The sequence below is a fragment of the Electrona antarctica genome (genome assembly GCF_951216825.1).
Source record: "Electrona antarctica genome assembly, chromosome: 18".
Taxonomy (NCBI): Eukaryota; Metazoa; Chordata; class Actinopteri; order Myctophiformes; family Myctophidae; genus Electrona; species Electrona antarctica.
This window is the reverse complement of record NC_136799.1, coordinates 25,845,043-25,859,458: the sequence shown is the minus strand read 5'-3', so window position 1 is coordinate 25,859,458 and position 14,416 is coordinate 25,845,043. Positions and strand designations below refer to the sequence as shown.

Sequence of the window (14,416 nt, the reverse complement as noted above, 5' to 3'; positions counted from 1 at the left end):
CATCATTAACTTTTATCTATATAGTTCCTTTCAAATGAGTAAGTTCATTAAGTTAAACATTTACGGTTATAAAACGTATAAAACACCACCAAAAAGACTGATACAAGAAAGAGGGGGAAGGTACTTTAACGAATGAGAGGAGACAGATGGAGGAAATGCTTTTACAAAGTTTAGTTCATGGATATCCTGAGATGTCTACATGCACACCTGATCAAGGTTAGACAAGCTGTTGGGGTCCTGGCTGAGTCCCTGGTACTGTCCTCTCAGACGGTCCCCTGCAGCTATCTTGCGGAACTTCTTCAGGTCCACAACATACAGGGCACTGGGCAGGGGAGGTGGGGTATGAAAAATGTATGAAGGGAGGTCAGCACTCAGCAGACATGACTTTATTCTTCACCCCTCAAAACATATTCCACTACTTCAAGTCATACATTCCTCCAGTTTAAAGCAGAAGCCTAGTCACCAGAGTGTATGCATACCTGATGTGGTACTTGCGTCCAGCGAGGTGGCTGGACCAGTAGCCAGATTTCCAGAAGCGATAACCGTCCATCTCTCTCCTGCTCTCACAGAAGGGAGTGTATCCATACGGAGCGCCCTCAAGGTCAAAGTCACGAAGCTCCTTGAGATCGGTGCGCACGATCTGCAGCAGAGGAGATGAATGTGTGAATGAGTGCAGGTGTTAGATAACAGTTAAATAACAGAGAATGTTCTAAGGAAATCTCAGGTAAGTGTTTCCTTGGGTAAATAAACCTCTGGCAGTCTGTGTACAGGAATATTAAACTAAAGCCCTATTTGCAGGTAATTATCCTGTGACGGATAGGGCTTGAGAAACACTTTTCATGTACAAAAAAAAGATGAACAGGAAGTTGTCTTAGACACAGTTGTGTGTGTGCGCATGTTAACCTGGTCAGCGTCCACAAACAGGAACTTGTCGACAGCGAGGGGGAAGAGCACGTCCAGGAAGAGGATTTTGTAACCCCAGATGATCCTCTGTTTCTCTGTCTGCTGGTGGAGCCAGCGGGGCCATTTATACTGGACCAGTTCATACTGGAAACCATACTCCTCTGCCATGTGGGGAATGAACTCCTGCACGCACACACACACACACACACACACACACACACACACACACACACACACACACACACACACACACACACACACACACACACACACACACACACACACACACACACACACACACACACACACACACACACACACACACACACACACACACACACACACACACACACACACACACACACACACACACACACACACACACACACACACACACACACACACACACACACACACACACACACACACACACACACACACACACACACACACACACACACACACACACACACACGGCTATGACTGTATGTAAATACACACGTCACATACACATCTGTGCAATTCTGTCACAAGTGAAAATAGCAGATACGCAAGCTCATAATATGTCCTACTCCTATTGCAATGAAGGTTTAAAGTATGTGAAAGATGAATACATGAATAAAACCAGGAAGAGTTTAAGTTTTCTATAAAACCTAGTTGAAAAACCCACAACTCTCCTGCAGATATCATACACCAGTTAGTTTGAAGCATTTGTTTGAAAATCACACACAAACACAGCGAAACCCACAGTGAAAATCTTTTTTTTCTTATTTTTTTTTTTTTTTTACTTCTCCACCACCCTACCTTGAAGGTTGGCGACAGGTAGTTCTTGAGGAACCAGAACTTGACCGGGGTTTTGGTATTCTTTATAACAGAGAGCATCATGATCCTGAGGTAAAACCAAGAGAGACACGGATGTGAGAACAGGAGGATGGTAGTATCAACGAAGAAGCATCACTACTCAGCCGTCAACAGTGATTTTTCTGGGTTTACTTCTTTCTGGGATTGTGTGTGTGCGTGTGTGTGTGTGTTGGGGTGGGGGGGGGGGACACGACTCACCTTAGGAACCTCTCATACAGATGGCCCGAGGCTAGTGAAAATATATTTATGACATCATCTTTTTCTGGTTTAGGTTCCTCTGTCTTTGTTCCACCCGAGAACCCTCTGACAGAGAAAGAGATTAGGAGACCGTGATTGATAAAATGACTGACAGTTACCTCTAGAAAAGAGAAAACACATGTCACTCAGAATGGCAACATCATGCACCTTTTTACAAAATAGATTTAATACAAATATTACAAACATATCCTCGACAATCTGCCTTTGATCATTCAACACTGAAATCGTATTAGTAAAAAGATTTGAACAGATGACCAACAAGAGTACATGGAAAAGGTCATAATTACCAAAATAACGCGTCAATATCTTACCTGGTCAGAGATTCCCAGAAGCCAGAGTCGTTCTCCTGGGTGCTGTCGCTCAGCAGCTCCTCATTAAACTTGTCTGGCTTCTTCTGGACCTGAGCACACACCATTTAAAAATGAGTTAAGTTAACTTATACTTTATTCTTCCCCATTGGGAAATTAATCCAAACATTTCAACGCGTATATCTATTCAACGTCCGAGCATAGATATGGTAACGCCCCACCTGCCTCTGATTGGCCTACCGACACTCCCCGTCTTGCCCCCACGGTCTCACCAGACTGTCCTCCGAGACGCTAGGTTACTCCAGACTGTCCTCCGAGACGCTAGGTTACTCCAGACTGTCCTCCGAGACGCTAGGTTACTCCAGACTGTCCTCCGAGACGCTAGGTTACTCTAGACTGTCCTCCGAGACGCTAGGTTACTCCCCCACGGTCTCACCAGACTGTCCTCCGAGACGCTAGGTTACTCCATGGTCTCACCAGACTGTCCTCCGAGACGCTAGGTTACTCCACCAGACTGTCCTCCGAGACGCTAGGTTACTCCACCAGACTGTCCTCCGAGACGCTAGGTTACTCCAGACTGTCCTCCGAGACGCTAGGTTACTCCAGACTGTCCTCCGAGACGCTAGGTTACTCCAGACTGTCCTCCGAGACGCTAGGTTACTCCCCCACGGTCTCACCAGACTGTCCTCCGAGACGCTAGGTTACTCCATGGTCTCACCAGACTGTCCTCCGAGACGCTAGGTTACTCCACCAGACTGTCCTCCGAGACGCTAGGTTACTCCAGACTGTCCTCCGAGACGCTAGGTTACTCCACCAGACTGTCCTCCGAGACGCTAGGTTACTCCACCAGACTGTCCTCCGAGACGCTAGGTTACTCCACCAGACTGTCCTCCGAGACGCTAGGTTACTCCACCAGACTGTCCTCCGAGACGCTAGGTTACTCCACCAGACTGTCCTCCGAGACGCTAGGTTACTCCACCAGACTGTCCTCCGAGACGCTAGGTTACTCCGTGGTCTCACCAGACTGTCCTCCGAGACGCTAGGTTACTCCCTGGTGGGAAATAATAATAAGTGCAAGAGAATGGCAGCTTGGCACGCAACTAAATTGTAAGTTTTATTTTTGTAGAAGAGGCAAAAACAAAATACAAAATAATACATTCTCTTGTATTATATGTCGTACTTTATATTTATTTATTTCCCACCACGGAGTAACCTCGCGCAGCAGACTATCCATGCAGCATATATTCTCCACCTCGGAGGAAACGGCAGTGTCGGTAGGCCAATCAGAGGCAGGCGGGGCGTTACCATGTCTATGCTCGGACGTAGAATAGATATACGCCATTTCAACTATTGGGAGCAGTGGGCAGCCACTGAGCAGTGCCCAGGGAAGCAGCTCCAGCTGTCCCATGTCCCTAACATGAACGTGTGGGAGAAAGCCAGAGCACCCAGAGTAAACAGGAGAAGAACATTCAGAAAGGCACACAGAAAGGCCCCTGTCAGGGGACCTTGTTGTTATATAGTGTTAATAGTGCTAACCACTGAGTCACTGTGAAACATGAACTAATCAGCAAGGGACTGTAAAGTAATGTTTACACATTAAATACCGTTACATTGCTGGGAAATAAAACAACAAACTGCTGGCATTGGCAGAGGGAGAGTCGTTCTCACATGCCCTCGTGTGCCAGCATGTGGGTGTTCGCCATGGAGCCATTTAATATCTGGAGAAAGGACTGAAAGTCGTTCCCACAGCGCATACAGTACATCCTTAGGACACCCTACTTAAAGGACTGAAAGTCGTTCCCACAGCACATACAGTACATCCTTAGGACACCCTACTTAAAGGACTGAAAGTCGTTCCCACAGCGCATACAGTACATCCTTAGGACACCCTACTTAAAGGACTGAAAGTCGTTCCCACAGCACATACAGTACATCCTTAGGACACCCTACTTAAAGGACTGAAAGTCGTTCCCACAGCACATACAGTACATCCTTAGGACACCCTACTTAAAGGACTGAAAGTCGTTCCCACAGCGCATACAGTACATCCTTAGGACACCCTACTTAAAGGACTGAAAGTCGTTCCCAAAGCGCATACAGTACATCCTTAGGACACCCTACTTCATACAGTACATCCTTAGGACACCCTACTTAAAGGACTGAAAGTCGTTCCCACAGCACATACAGTACATCCTTAGGACACCCTACTTAAAAGGACTGAAAGTCGTTCCCACAGCGCATACAGTACATCCTTAGGACACCCTACTTAAAGGACTGAGAGTCGTTCCCACAGCGCATACAGTACATCCTTAGGACACCCTACTTCCGGGTATTCCTCAAGTCACTGAGGTGTCTAGAAGTATACAAGACTAGGCATTTGGGAATGCTAAAATATCTAATTATAGGGAGAAACAGACTGTGTATGGTAGCATTGCTGTGCTTTATGGGCTGTCACACAGCTGTCTCTCTCGTCAAGTATAAACTATGCTTCTACAGCCTCTGCCTTAATCTCTATTTTAAAGTGCAGACAATCATCCAGTTTAACGCAACCAAGCTGCGGTGGATGCCCTGCAGTGCGCCAAATAAGACAATGTCGTACGGTGACAAATGCTAAAACATATTTTGGGGTATTGAGTTATCAAAAGTGAAAGCATTCTGACAGCAATGTATGTTTGCTAAGCAAGTGTTTGAAGGGGAATCAAACATATCTGCGTTTGGAGTAGATTGAAGGGAACTATTTGGACTTGTACAAATAGAAGTTAGTGACAGCGTATCTTGTGTGTGACAATACTCAGAGCTTCAAACGCAATTTGATGCAAAGTGACTTAAGTTGCATCGAATTGTGAACCTAACATTTCTATGAGCACACACAACTTCATTAGGGGATGATACATTACGTATTTGAGACAAACTAATATCCATCTCTAGACTGGCAGTGGCAGACTCCGGTGACAGATCCCGCCCCATGGTCACACCGATAATTAACAGAACACAAGCAATGTCATGACGTTACCAGTAGAGACTAGAGATATGAAATAGCAGATATACTGCAATTTTTCCAGAGAAAGTCGTCAGACACAACCTCGCATCTTTAAGACACATCATTCGCTTACATTTGATGACAAACTCATATTAAAAAAAAAATAGAACAAAGTAAAAAAGGGATCCCGCACACTGTCTTCACTTACAGCATTATTTTTATTGAGACACGTTTCGGTCGTTCAGGCATCATATTTAAGCCATGTTGCATTCTACCAGTAAGCATATGTTCAAATAATAAGACAGCCAAAGAACATAATTTGAGTCTCAGGGCGATTTGTAACTATTTGTAGTTTGATATAGTGCCCATGTAGATGCACACTTGGTGATTCGTAAACTCCTCGATGAATATTTATGATTCTCCACATCCGCTAGATTTATTTATGAGCAGCATGTTTTGCTCGGTCTACTGACTGGTGAGAATAAGTACAACCCATGTTGACCTTAAGTTTGGCCTCTGTAATAAATATTTATGAGTATACCGCCAGTTCACCAAGGGGACAGATTGCAATACTGAGCAGACAAACCTTGCTCCCATCCCCACCTAGTATTCATAATCGAGGAACATTACTCCGTTCAATCCTAGGTTTGGTTAGCCCTGGAGACCAGTGTTTGAAACGGTTTACTTAACACTTTCAGCACCCCCTGGTGTTCATGTGAAATTACCGCAGGCAGCCAGGCAATATTTGTGAATTCGCGCCAACTACACAGCCCAATACAGCAAGAGGAGGAGCAAAAAGTTTTACGAGCAGCAGCCGACATAAAAACAACAACCTGAGTATTTTGCAGAGAAGACAAGCAGCAAAGAAACGACAAGGAGTGGATCCTTATGGGAGGCGCGTGCATTGATCCTCAGATGGGAAGAACGTAGGCGCTGTCTAGCAGCCTGGGCAGCACGAAAGGTTAGTGTTGAGCTTCGGCTGCTTGGAATTGATATAAACCTTACAACCCGCCATCTGACGGGTATGGAACCTTCAAGGTTAAATCTTAACCCGTCATCTGACGGGTTCCGAAGCGGTTTGGCGACATGGGTGTTAACTTACCGTTTGGATCCTGGAGCAAGCTTACAGGTTCCTTCCACTAGTAGTATTCCCATAAGCACAGTTCTGCTGAATTACACTGTATAAAATCAAATTCTGAAGCGATGAATACATATTCTGATATTCACATTGTTTTGTAGCGTGCAGCTGCCCAATTAGAATTACCATATAAAATCTTACTTTAGAAGTGTCAGTCTCCTCACCCAGAATTGATCAGGAAGGACTGATCTTCTCTTCCCCTCAAAGAGGAGGTAGACACTTTTAAAGTCAGATCTTATGTGGAAATTGTGCATCGGCACACTTCAAAACATGGTTGATACGAGACCACCGGTTCAGAATTGACACAGCATTTCCTGGGATGGAAGAATGCAATCTCGCAAACCCCATTTCAGTCTCCAGGGCTAAGATTTACACCAATTAATTTATGGACAAATAGTGAATACGAATGATGGGATTTGATATTCCTACCATAGTCTTTACACTGACACCTTACACACCAACCAACCTTAACTTTGATGATCCTGCTCTTGAAGTTGTTCATGACCACTATGATGTCATCAGATTCGGCCGGTGAGTCTGTACCATCATGGCTGCAAAAAATTATACACACTGTATAAATAATACAGTATCTGAAAATCTTTGAAGCGCAGTGTATTTACACGTTCATTTGCCGCAGTTTCGGTATCTCAGTCTTACCTGTATATCTTGTAGATTTCATCAGAGCGGCCCTTCCTCAACTTCAACATCCAGAGTCCTGGGTAGGCCTTTAATTGGAAGTAACCCTACATAGCACAACATAAGATTTTTAGAAAGAGATTTATTTTTTTCCTTTTCTTTTTAAAAAGGAGATATTTTTTATAGACACACACACGCACGCACACACGCACAGTGAAAATACTCAAAATAACAATCTTGACCTTATATATCAGCTATATTCACCATTTTAAATGTTTTTAAACTTTTAACCTACAATGACATGCCCAAAATAGGGATTGGTTATTCATTCATTGAATCCATTAATTCGATTAACCCAATTTCATGGCGTCTCCTCCACAATGAAGTGATGGGACGTTACAACAGTTTGAGCAGGGTTCAAACCCAGGATATTATGGTTATGTAGTGCATTAACTGGTATAGCCACTTGAGTGGCACTAAACAAGTCTTACTACATGAATAAACAGGAATAAATATAAAAGGAACAAACTACAGTGGGAGGAAGCATTTCAAGATCTTAACACCCAAAGAAGTTGAAGAGCCGGGCATGGAAACATTTACCAGGTTTGCCATGACGATAGTGTCCAAGATGACGGGCTCCGAGGTAGTTCCCAGGGTGAACTGGAGGCCGCGTGGTGGCTGGCCCGTACTAACATCAAAACAATGACCCTCCAGGAGGAGGTACTCCAACTCATACTCTGCTGCCACAATATTGTCAACCTGGAACGTGTGTGTGTGTGTGTGTGTGTGTGTGTGTGAGTGTGTGAGTGTGTGAGAGAGAGAGAGAGAGAGAGAGAGAGAGAGATATTAAAACCGCCAAGTCAGGAACAAAATGTGCTTCAACAACAGATGCCCTGAGTGAGCACTTAGCCAAGACTATCAAATACCCAGACAAAAAGGTAAGGCCTCAACTTTCTTTTTGAGCACTCTTGATATAAAAACTGTGTTGGGAGGATTGAGTATCCAGCTGAACCAATAAACTAGGATGGAGTGCGTTATTCATCAATGTCACGTTAGACAAAGCAGAGATAGTGGATATGGGTTGTAAAATGTGCCTTCAAGGGCACACACATTCTGTGTGTGTACACAGCTCCTGTCAACAATCAGGGTTAGGAAATTAACACGGGCTGCCTGCCAAATGCAGATAAAGTTTGGGCTGTGGAAGTTTAAGTATATGACCAGCCACTGTGGTAATAACTTCAAATTCGTATTCTAATAAACCTTCCAGTTGATACAATTGTAAAACATGCTTGACTAGTAAGTATGGAACCCATAGAACTCAAGAATGTAAACCGCCACACAAACTTTCAACGTGTGCATGCACACACTTACCTCTTCCAAGTAGATGTTGTCCAGGTCGTAGCGGGTGCGCACAGATTCCACCATCCAGCTCTCAGGTGTGTTGAGGGTGAGTGTGAAGAGGGGAGTCGTTGGCATGTCTAGGAACGTAGCCATGGGCCCTGGAGAGAAACTCCCATCTGCCTGGAATCCCACCTCTGGCTCCAGAACATAGCGGTAGAATCTAGTGGATGTGTACAATGTTATCAGACATAGACAAGTAACAGATAGAGCTGTGGCTTGAAAGCGAAAGTCACAATATTTATGGACAAACGCTCCATATGTGATGTCTCCATGTTTATTTTTTATTTACTGAAATCAGACTTTTGAATAACCCGGTGTTAATGAGGAAGAAACTAAGAAATAGGAGATGACTGTGATGAATTATTTTTTATTCAGATAACATAGCTTATCTGTGCGTATTTATGTACTTTGTTGTTTATAAACCATTTAGAGACATTTGGTATTGGTATAAGGGTTAAATGTATTGATGTGTAAAAAAGAACAAAAAAAAAGATTATAGCAAGCTGTGGATTCACATCTAATGTGGAGCTGTGGTGTGCGTGTGTGTGTGTGTGTGTGTGTGTGTGTGTGTGTGTGTGTGTACCTTTTGAGAGGCAAGTCTGAGAGCTTAGACTGGCAGTTCATGAACACCAGCATGTTTACATTCACCAGCTGCTTCAAGACCTGAGAGAGAGAGAGAGAGAGAGAATAGAGAGGACAAAAGGTTAGTAGTACAATTAGTAGTGTTCATTTATCCATTTGTAACTCTGAAAGTGTGTAAATGTAACCTTATAACCTGGTCAATTCGATTGCATTTTAACACAAAGTGCACAGAATCAAAGCATAAATATAACTATATAGAATCTTTGAACAGACATCCATCAATGGAAGCGAGGAAACTAATTTAACATACCAATAGCAGAGGAGCTAGTTTCTGGGCATCCCTTGTTACAGGGTCCACCACGGCAACAATATCAAAGTACACCTCTCCCTCCTTCGGACGGATCTTCACAGCACTGTCAAGAAGAATAAGTCAACAACATGATGAAAGAGTTTCTTACGTACGTTATATTGCAATACACAATATGTGCCCTGGACCCTAACCCTGGACCCTAACCCTGGACCCTAACCCTTCATCATGTGCCCTGGACCCTAACCCTGGACCCTAACCCTGGACCCTAACCCTTCATCATGTGCCCTGGACCCTAACCCTGGACCCTAACCCTGGACCCTAACCCTTCATCATGTGCCCTGGACCCTAACCCTTCATCATGTGCCCTGGACCCTAACCCTTCATCATGTGCCCTGGACCCTAACCCTTCATCATGTGCCCTGGACCCTAACCCTTCATCATTATGTGCCCTGGACCCTAACCCTTCATCATTTATATGTGCCCTGGACCCTAACCCTTCATCATTTATATGTGCCCTGGACCCTAACCCTTCATCATTTATATGTGCCCTGGACCCTAACCCTTCATCATTTATATGTGCCCTGGACCCTAACCCTTCATCATTTATATGTGCCCTGGACCCTAACCCTTCATCATTTATATGTGCCCTGGACCCTAACCCTTCATCATTTTGGTTGGCTGCTTTTATTTTTTCATTGTATTGCAGCATACACATAAAAACATGGGTAAAAAAATACAATCAAATAAGTTAATTATTAACCCATTCAGGCCTGACGTCGAAATTAAAAAAAAAAGTTTTCTAAATCATGACAATTTTCGGAAAGATTTGAGGCACATTTTAACGATTTTTCAAAAATAGCAGACCTACAAGTTCATAGCGCGCCACTCGGTGGCGCGCTATGAGCTTGTAGATCTGCTATTTTTCAATAGCTAAATTATAACAATGTTTAAAACACCAAAAGGGGTTCCCGCCCCAAAATGGGTTAATGGTAAATGTGGTTAAACGCTAACGTGACATGGATGCGTTCCAGGTCTCAATGGATTAAATTACACATTCCGTCCATGAAAGACAGTGCCTGGCATTCAGTGCTCTCACCATTGAAGGAAATAAGCGACCATCAAACCGACTCATCTGTGCATGGATGCACAGATATCACATACTGATTAAGAGTTGCTGCTTCCACTGCATTATGTCCTTATGTTGCCCTGTTTATGTATTGTTTTTTCTTTGATATTTTAGTATTTCTTTGTGTACAGCACTTTGTTTCAACTTTGTTGTATAAAAATGTGCTTTATAAATAAAGTGGATTGGATGGAGCATTAACGCCTTCCTCTGGGTAAAACAACGTAGTCATTGCCTGGAAGGTATTTATAAAGCATATCAGATTTTCTGCTGATTCTCTCACGGTACTAGGAGTCAATGATAATTAGGACGATACCAGTTCATATCCAATATACAACTAGAAAGGTGCGCTCAGTGGGGCAAATCTCTGCCAGGTACAGTAACCTGCCTCTAGCTTTCCGTTCTCTGTGGTTCAACCTGACAATGCATCAATACTCTTTTTGCACCTTATCTCATGTACAATGCACTGGTAGACCTTGATGTTTAATCTCAGTGCCATCACTTTTGTGTCTAAATGTATGCATCTTGTCTAACCTCATGTACATAGCATGGATTATACATGGATTGTGTCTATATGCAGATATCTTTGTTTTATATTTTTGCCTATGCTGGACAAGTTTTTCTTTAATGTGAGATATTTATTTTTCCTCCTTGCTCTCCCTGACCCCTCTGGGTGGGAACGCATTATCATGTTTGCTAACTAAACAATGGGGGTGGGCCTGATCTCAAATGACGAGCTGAGGCCCTAATTGGAGGAGCTGGCAGAACCGAGGACCTGACCTGGAGTAATAGTATGATGAGCTGAGGCCCTAATTGGAGGAGCTGGCAGAACCGAGGACCTGACCTGGAGTAATAGTATGACGAGGACCTGACCTGGAGTAATAGTATGACGAGGACCTGACCTGGAGTAATAGTATGACGAGGACCTGACCTGGAGTAATAGTATGACGTGGACCTGACCTGGAGTAATAGTATGACGAGGACCTGACCTGGAGTAATAGTATGACGAGGACCTGACCTGGAGTAATAGTATGACGAGGACCTGACCTGGAGTAATAGTATGACGAGGACCTGACCTGGAGTAATAGTATGACGAGGACCTGACCTGGAGTAATAGTATGACGAGGACCTGACCTGGAGTAATAGTATGCACACCCACTTTGAGGCAAAGCAGGTGAGGCAGTACCACCTTAGGAAGTTTCAGAAAAGTCCACAAAAAGTCCTGAAGTCCTTCTACTCTACTGCCACCCAGAGCATACCGACAGGGGGCATCACAGTTTGGTATGGAAACGGACATTCCTGGGATCTGCGAGAGCTACACAAGGTGTGTACAGGAAGCCCTCTCCCGTCCCTGCTGGATATGTACAACAGCAGATGCTTGGGGAGAGAAACAAAAGCGTACAAAAAGACAGATACTGTCATGTGAATGATGCGGTCTGGCAAGCATTTGAGCGGTCTCAAAGCCAAGGGTCTCAAAGCCAAGGGCTCAAGGCTCAGAAAGAGCTTCCTCCCAGTGGCTGTTATTGCCGTAAACAAGGACAATTGGAGGGGAGGGGGGGGGGGTAAATAATAAATAAGTGCATTGGCACTCAAAACTGTAGTAATGTACAGATTGCACAAAACGATATTGCCCAATGTATATACACTTATCTGCTTCCGTGATGACTTTGATTCTTGAACCAGTGTTTGCTGTGGTCATAGAGTAGTCTACAGTTTGTAACTGTAGCGTGTGAATGTGGTCTATAATTTGTACGTTTAGCGTGCTCTATAGTTTGTATCAGGGTTTACAGTTTGTACCTGCGTTCGCCAACAAAGGCATATTCAACCCTGGCCTCTCCTTTGGGCTGAGAGGACAGCAGAGAGTCCACCTTCATTACCAGGTCACTGGCCCTATGAGAAATAGAACACAGCACACAGAAATACATGTCAGCACTCAGAACTTAAGTTCAATCAGACATTAATTTCCATTTCTGCCATCAACGAGCTCCACTGTGGCTGGACACATAACCCTATTTCTTTGGTCACGTTTAGATTGTTCCCTTAATTAAACATATTTGAGATCCAACACAACAAACAAAGAAAAACAAACTTTGCATCTTGACGATTCACAAAAGTCACCCAAATTGACAAATATAGACAAATACAAAACAATAAGCTCTGCTGAAGCTAAATCTAAATAAGACACACCATCAGCCTACATGTACAGTATGTACTATGTAGTACTTACACTTTTGAGACTGACCCATTAGGCGAAGGGCTGCTAATCGACACGCTAAATAGGCTATGATGATGATGATGACGACATACCTGTCCTCCTCGATCCCAAACTGTTGGACCTTGCTTTTGATTCGCTCCCCAGAAGTCTTCAGAATGATGCTCTCCAATAGCAGGAAGTCATCCTGATTAAAGACTTCATCCTCCTCCAGTGGGCCGATGATCTGCAGGTGAGACAAGGCGGAAATGTCTGGTGACGTCCCAGTTATAATGTCCATGTACGTGTCAGTGTATATTATGTAGCTTTTCGTTTTTATGCCATTAAATTGACACATGGTGACAGCTAGCCTGGGTTAGCCCACGTAATTGCAAAGACAGAGCATGACATTTTTCATTGCGTTTCAGTGCATCCGCGTCGTGACTGCATGACTCACCCTTCCATTACTGATGACCGCCCTCTGGCCTCTCTTCAGTTTGAGCACATCTCGACAGTAAGCAGCGTGGGAGAGTAGGAAGTCAAACTTAGGCCCTTCGTACGCGCTCTTAAACAATGTCACATCCATACCCTGCAGAAGAGGTGCCAGGATTAGACAGCGGAGAAGAGGAAAAGGGGGTATTTTAAGTTAATTGGTACGGTTAACTTCGTCGCTCTAGGCCTGAGAAGTGGAGGAACGTCACATAAATGTACCGTTATGGTTACACAAGGAATCGTCTTTATGTAATAGATAAACCTTTACTTTCCAGAATTATGTTTTGCACAACATTGGCAATGCTTGCACCATGGGATTTACATACTGAGCAACTTTCAAATGAAATGCATGTCGTACATATTGGGTTTTTAAAATCTATGTTACTGTTTGTGTTTTAGATTTAGTCTTTTTATGATGCTTTTTAGATGGTTTCATGTTTTAAGTTGCACTGCAAGTGGCCGAGGAGAATGCCATTTCATGTTCTTGATGTTTGTAAGTATATAGGGATTTTTCTTTGTTTGCAACAAGCAATAAACCAACAAATAATTGCGACCAAGTATTATAATTAATATTAATATAATAAATGTGTTGATTACATATGTAGAAACATAAATCACATTTATCGTGTAAGCTACATCGGTGTGGCCTAAGTAAGTCGATTTTCCTCAGTGTTCATTTAACTCAGAGAGTAAGAATCAATTCAATGGTAAAAAGTAGATGTGGTTTGAAGGGTGGGTTACGGTTAGATCAATTCTCTATTCTCCATCCTCACCCCGACAGCAAACTCTCCGATATCAGTGCCCTTTTCCAGGGCTGCCGTGGTCTCTTTCTTGGTCATCTTGGTGATGAAGTTCTTGGCGTTGTTTGCCGTCTGTGTCTGCATGGCGGACCAGATGGCCCGAGTCACACGGCTTGTATCGCTGGATACACCAGCCAATGGGTTGTTGATCATCCCCAGCCGAACGTTGTTGCTGGTTTTCTGTTTAAACAAGCATGCAGCGTCAAAAATGCGCTCGTTTAACAGAAAGACAAACGTAGAGCACCAAATTGAGTGCCGAGATGGGATTCTCTAAAATAACACACAAACACAGTACTCATCCTGCCATCTAGTGGTCATGGTGATGAAATGTTTAATGTAAATAGTAGGCCAACACACCCAAAGGTGTGATAATCCACTTAAGTTTAATTTATGTGACATGAGAGTGTAGTAATATTGTCCTATAACGTCCCAT

The 14,416-nt window shown here is 43.6% G+C and overlaps 1 protein-coding gene across 3 annotated transcripts in view; it reads right to left on the bottom strand.

Annotated features, from left to right (window-relative positions):
• The window catches only part of uggt1 (UDP-glucose glycoprotein glucosyltransferase 1), a 39,203-nt gene that overhangs the window by 5,131 nt on the left and 19,656 nt on the right, over positions 1–14,416 (bottom strand). For all 3 annotated transcript variants that reach the window (XM_079528297.1, XM_079528298.1, XM_079528299.1), the window contains exons 22-37: positions 13,957–14,163; positions 13,149–13,280; positions 12,808–12,938; positions 12,298–12,390; positions 9,378–9,480; positions 9,069–9,148; positions 8,456–8,645; positions 7,685–7,843; positions 7,106–7,191; positions 6,915–6,999; positions 2,334–2,422; positions 1,963–2,067; positions 1,708–1,792; positions 904–1,086; positions 480–640; positions 208–322 (exon numbers count right to left, since the gene is read on the bottom strand). In XM_079528297.1, coding sequence (XP_079384423.1) covers positions 208–322; positions 480–640; positions 904–1,086; positions 1,708–1,792; positions 1,963–2,067; positions 2,334–2,422; positions 6,915–6,999; positions 7,106–7,191; positions 7,685–7,843; positions 8,456–8,645; positions 9,069–9,148; positions 9,378–9,480; positions 12,298–12,390; positions 12,808–12,938; positions 13,149–13,280; positions 13,957–14,163 — 2,004 coding nt within the window. The remainder of the gene's footprint in view (positions 1–207; positions 323–479; positions 641–903; positions 1,087–1,707; positions 1,793–1,962; positions 2,068–2,333; positions 2,423–6,914; positions 7,000–7,105; positions 7,192–7,684; positions 7,844–8,455; positions 8,646–9,068; positions 9,149–9,377; positions 9,481–12,297; positions 12,391–12,807; positions 12,939–13,148; positions 13,281–13,956; positions 14,164–14,416) is intronic.